We start from the raw sequence: 5,620 nt of genomic DNA on the forward strand, positions 1-5,620 counted from the left end.
AAAGACAGACTTTTGAGTTAAGATAGAAACAAATAGGGCCTATAAGGCAAACACAATAAATAGACCATACCATTGAACGGCAACCTCAATGTGAGCATCTAGGATGGCCACCACATCCCCCTTTGACACTTTCCACCCCGAAAGCCTGGCCTGGGTAAGGCCCAGTTGCTCTGAGTGGTGAACCATCTTTATCAAGCCTGGATTTGCATAATTTACTGAGTCAATGTAATCATTCAGTTTTATTTTCAAGCCCTCTGCAAAAACAAAACAGACATATAACTATATAAATTATGCAAATTGTTTACCTGTACACAAAAGTCTGTGCAGTTGACACTTTTACTCGGAAAAACAACATTGAAAAAATATATGCTGTCTTACCGTCTTCACTATGATCATCTACCAAAATAATTTCTTTGAGCAGCCGAGATGGAGTCTTTTCAATAATGCTGTGAATTGCCCTCTTGATGACTGAAAATGCTTCGTTTAGGTAGATGATCACAACACTAATGGTGGGTAAATCATCTGAGTACTTCTTTTGTGCACATCTGTAAAAGACATGTATTATGCAGTAACATTAAGTCAGAAACGCTATTTGCGCCTGAAATCACTCACCTGGCTGGTCTGGTGTCAGGGAGTTTTCGGTTCAGTGGCAGTCGGTCACTGAGGAAAGCATTGTAGCCATATTTCTGAAACAGTCTCTCTGCCTCCACCTGCTCCTCTTCTGACAACTCCTCTCCCCACTTCTTGAACAGGGCAGAATTTGGGTATAGTTTCTTTACCAATGACTTCTCCTTTTTCTTCTCTGACTGAGGACATCTTTTTTCAAGTTTATTCAGGTTTGCTGTTTAGAAAATAGATTGCTTACTGGGTTATGTTTTGTTGCTGAAATGACTGTTTACTTACATAGTTTATCGATGTCTGCTTCGATTTTGTCCATTCTCTTCAGCATTCCTTGTCCTCTCACAGAGTCATTTTGATGTGCCTTTGGAAGCTTCGTCACCTGTTTATAAACCCCCAGTTTGATAGATCCAAAGCAAAAGAGACTAGAAACAACAACAAAACAGAGAAATAATGCTTTGAGCTGTCCAGATTTCATGATGGTTTTTCTGTGTACGTCAGGTGTTCTCTTAGTTTTCTCTTGAGAAATGGGTTGGGTAATTAAGTCCCCACCTTAAACAGGTGCTTACTCCTTCTCCTCCTAATTTGTTTGCCTTTCACATAGCAACTTCTCCCTCTAGCGACTCAGGTAGCAGGTGTGGTGGAAATCACCAGTGGACATAATGATTGATAAACCATGCTAAGTATGATTTGGTGCAGAAAATTGAGGTCCATCTTCTAAATATAGAAGCCCATAGACATTATGATATGTACTGTTAACATGTACATTTGTGAGGAAAACATTAAATATTGTTTTGAGTAGACATTATTATGAGGGGGGGCCCGGTACACTCCTTGTATAAATGGGGGGCCACGGCTCTGCAAACTAGGGGAATGACTGAATTAGGCTATATTATGAAGTTATTTTTAAACATGCTCTGGAAGTTCTTGACAAAGACACTGTTGTCAAGATAATTTTTTTTATAGTGCCTTTGAACCCATGTTTGTTAATTTCTCTTTTGTTTTATCAGGTCTGATGATCTTCAGTCAATATGATTGAAGCCAATGATTTTATAATTGTATCATGCTGTGTATTTTAGAGATAATGTTTTTAATGCTATTGTCAGTGAATGGGACAGACTTGTGTTTTCATATTTGAGGGCTCCTGAGTTAGCAAAACCTTCAATCACAGTGGAAATTTTAACTTAACCTTTAATTTCTTTCTGTGCCACACATATTTTTCCCACTTTTCTGAGAGCAGTTGAAGCTTTGAATAGATGTTTATGGTGCAGGCAAAACAGCTGTCTTCAAAAGGCATAGGCAAAGTTTCATAAATATCTACGCACACACATTTTAGAAAACTCATGTCCTAAGGAATTTCGTCAAAAAAAAAAAAAAAAAAAGTGTAAAAAAAAAAAAACATATTTAATTGTTTTGGACATACTCAAAATAGAAGCATCAGTCATGTAATTTGTAACATTTATTCACCTGTTTTATATATATATATATATATATATATATATATATATATATATATATATATATGCAGTTACAGTGTTATAAAAACAATCGCAAATATTTTCTATTTCACTAACGACTTTAAAGAAATTTAAAACCAGAGCCGATCCTTTCACCCAACATTCTGCAGTCTCAAGCAGGTTTTACTGCACAAAAACCAGTAATCCTCACTGGAAATAGTTAAAAAACAATAAAGTATATTGTATACTGTGTCTACTGAGGATATGTGCACAGTCTTTATGGAAAAACAGAAGATATGTAAAGGGAAAATAATCAATGACTAGCAACACTGGGATGAAGTGGCTTAACTCGAACCAGACGGGACAGTCCCAGGCGTAGACCCTGACCTGGAGATCTCACAGAAGGACTGCTTGATGAAGGACTTTTACCGATTTGGCCTGGAAGAAATGTGGAAAGACAACAAAGATAAAGAAAAATAAGTGACAAATATGTGATGACACCAATTAATTTCAACAAGTTGCGTCAAACCTGGCGGGTTCCACTTTGGTATACTTCTTGTGGCTGGACTCAGGCATGTAGCAGATTTGGATGCCTTTGAAGAGGAGGTCGATCTTGAGAGGTCGGATGAGTTTTTGTTGGCCAGGGGAGTCCTTGTTGGGGTATATGTAGCTTAAAGAGAGTAAAGAAAACAAAATGTTGGGTGAGAGGAAAATGTGAAAGAAAAATGCATCAGAAATTGACCCTTAGAACAAAACTGAAGTTAGAGCTGAGTGGCAATTTGAGATGGTTTGAACATAAGTGACTATATTATGGATGGGTATTTAAGTCAGAAATAATTACTTAGAGGCTTAGACTGAGGTGAAGATGTTCAAAAAGATAATTTATCAACTTATGTGTGGCCTATTGGACTTTTTCTGAAAGCTTTTATGTTTAACGGAAGGTAGGCTGAGTAATAGAAGGAGGGGTGGGTAAAAGTAGATGACACTGTGTGTTTGAACAGCAGGTAAATATAAATCTCTGATAAATAAAAATTATACAAACCTGTAGATTTAGACTTTTGTGGCTGCTTGTCTTTTTTAGTAGACAGTGGTTGTTTGACTGTTCCATTTTTGGTTGTTTTCCCCTTTTTAGTCTTGCTTGCCTTTTTGGCAGTAAATTCCTCATCTTCACTGTCATGTTCACTGTAATCATTATCACTTTCTGAGTCTATAAAAAGATACAATTAAACATTTGTTTGTCAACACAATTTGAATTGCCAAGGTTTCAAACAAAGGCAACCTGAAGCCACACAGGGCTGATAATCATCATCTTGTGTTTTCTGTGTGTTTCTGTTGAAGTCAGAAGCTTCTTTCATTTCTTTTGAAGGTGCATTTGAGTCTGGTGTTATTTGGTCCAGACCTGTAAAAATAAACATTTGCATTAAATTGTAACTTAGTAGAAAGAACATCAGGAAACAGTGAGAAATGTACCTAAACGCATGGTGTCTACACTACAGTTGGATAGATGTGGTGACAAACATGATGGTTCTGTGTTCTCATCTGGAGTCCGGACAAACGAATCTTTTGAAAACAAAATAAGGTAAAATAAGGCTGACTCACAAGAATTATGGGATTTTCTTTGCTAAACTGTAGTTTACCTTGTAAGACTGATGATGGGGTTGATGTTTCACATGACGGATTTAGTAAAGAAAGCGAAATGGCTGCCTCTAGATCTCTTTCAAAGATTTTCGCATGTACAGGTTTTCTGAAAATTATACATTTATTTTATATTTTTGATTATTGGTGATACATGCATTTTACTCACATTTATATTTATTTTGACACTTTTTTTAACCTAAAAGAATAACATACCTGCTCTTTTGACTTGTTAGAGCTGCTGAGTTGGACTCTTGGCTAGAAATGCATTTCTGTTGTTTGACTGATTTCACCATTTCTTTAGCCTTTTTACTAGGTGGGTTTTTAGCAAAATCCTCATCTGTAACAAAATTATAAAACAAATCATTGTGGTGTGCAATCTGGTTTGAGTCCACCACAGAAAAGGGGTCCAATAGGTTCAAAATGACAACAACAAAGTGTGGTACAGTAGCTGAGCACCATATCATGATACAAGGTAACACTAATAACTGAGGAGAAGCTTCAGTCTAAACTTTAGAAATAAGGACACTGTCATTCAGCACTTCCATGTCCAGAGACAAATATGGCAATGTTAGATGTTCCTGTTTGACTCACCATCATCTTCAAAGTCCTTGTTCTCACAGTAATTCACACTTTTTGTCTTTCTGTATCAGAAAAAAACAACAACTTAGCAACATTAGGCTATAGACACATAAAGAAGCTAAAGAAGGTGCAGGTGAAACGTGCGAAATACCTTGACGGTCTGTCCATGCTTTCCAATAAACAACAGTCTATCGCTGCTCCTTGTAGCTGTTAAGTCACCTGTCCATAAAGTGACTATCGATGTAGTGAAACCGTTGAACAAAACGTTATTCTATGCTGTCGTGTCTGCGTACCCTTAAAATCGTGCAACTTCGACTTTTCAGCGTTAAATTAATCAGCACGAAAACGACGTTGTTCTATTTTTCGAGTATCCCGCCTGAACAATTGAGCCGGAAGTGACGAAAGGGCTGCTGCCGTGGCCCTGCCCCCCTTCGTGTATTCGCTCTTCTTTCCATTATTAAAAAAAATAAATAAAAAAAAAAGACCTACGTTTGTGAAAGAAAATTCTAATATGAAATCAGGCAGCAAAGGTAAATTGATAACATACGGACTGTCTACTTTTCAGACTCTCCTAAAAGATTTGCCAGACACGTGACAGCGTCAAAACGTAAACAAAAGTCAAGCTCCAAAAATATGCTATCCTACTTGCCTTTCTGTTCAACTATAAGATGTGGAGTTGAGATTTCTTGAACATGTTATAATGTATAAGTGGGCTACCACAGACACATTATAAACGTACAAATTGCTTTACAAACATCATTAAGCTGTGTCTTAACCTCTTCAACTGTGTGGATACTAGCCTAATTATGTTTTACACTGTTGAAAAATAATTTAGATTTTTCTCTTTTCCATGGTGGAAACCCCAGCTGGAGTTGAGCAGTCTGTCTGTTGTCCACTAGATGGCAGTGCGACTCTTGATAATGACTTCAAACTGTTGCATCTCAAGGTACAGTTGATACTGTCACTATATCGATTTATCGTTCAACGAATTATAGTTGTAACAATCATTTTAATAACTATCATGTGTACAATTTCATTGCAATAGAAGCTTTATTTTATTCTTATATATACAATGAGATTTGGCCTGTAGAGGGTTGAAAAAGTAACTTCTATAGCTAATTATTGCTTTATTTTACTAGTTTTAGCTGCATACCTTTGAATGATTAAAAAAAAAAAGAAAGAAATTATCCTGCTTTATTGTTAGCTACTGCCATTTATTGTCAATGCTTTAATGTAGTTTCAGTGTTGTTTTTAAAATTCTTTATTGCAATATTTTTTTTTCTGTAGCGATATGTCATGCTTTAAAATTATTGTACAATTTTTAACGT

General features: G+C 36.3%; 2 protein-coding genes across 2 annotated transcripts in view; both read right to left on the minus strand.

Moving 5' to 3' along the window:
• Positions 1-1,208, minus strand: part of LOC129408995 (polypeptide N-acetylgalactosaminyltransferase 18-like) — a 2,680-nt gene extending 1,472 nt beyond the window's left edge. The window contains exons 1-4 of the mRNA XM_055154080.1: positions 904-1,208; positions 613-841; positions 379-545; positions 66-254 (exon numbers count right to left, since the gene is read on the minus strand). Coding sequence (XP_055010055.1) covers positions 66-254; positions 379-545; positions 613-841; positions 904-1,096 — 778 coding nt within the window. The 5' untranslated portion in view covers positions 1,097-1,208. The remainder of the gene's footprint in view (positions 1-65; positions 255-378; positions 546-612; positions 842-903) is intronic.
• A 922-nt stretch (positions 1,209-2,130) lies between these two features.
• Positions 2,131-4,704, minus strand: rad51ap1 (RAD51 associated protein 1). The gene is made up of 9 exons (XM_020926217.2): positions 4,444-4,704; positions 4,305-4,354; positions 3,927-4,050; positions 3,713-3,819; positions 3,546-3,635; positions 3,355-3,474; positions 3,118-3,282; positions 2,605-2,745; positions 2,131-2,513 (listed from the first exon to the last, which is right to left on the minus strand). The coding sequence occupies exons 1-9, from the start codon at positions 4,458-4,460 to the stop codon at positions 2,389-2,391; spliced, it is 939 nt and encodes a 312-aa protein (XP_020781876.1). The 5' UTR covers positions 4,461-4,704; the 3' UTR covers positions 2,131-2,388.
• Between the last annotated feature and the right edge of the window lie 916 nt (positions 4,705-5,620).

The sequence above is a fragment of the Boleophthalmus pectinirostris genome, unplaced genomic scaffold (assembly GCF_026225935.1).
Source record: "Boleophthalmus pectinirostris isolate CB_2022bp ecotype Guang Dong unplaced genomic scaffold, ASM2622593v1 HiC_scaffold_18, whole genome shotgun sequence".
NCBI lineage: Eukaryota > Metazoa > Chordata > Actinopteri > Gobiiformes > Gobiidae > Boleophthalmus > Boleophthalmus pectinirostris.

Coding starts and splice junctions, on each gene's coding strand:
- rad51ap1 (XM_020926217.2), bottom strand. Junction 3,820..3,926: donor CTAACAAGTCAAAAGAGCAG/GTATGTTATTCT, acceptor TATAATTTTCAG/AAAACCTGTACATGCGAAAA. Junction 2,514..2,604: donor ACCAAAGTGGAACCCGCCAG/GTTTGACGCAAC, acceptor CATTTCTTCCAG/GCCAAATCGGTAAAAGTCCT.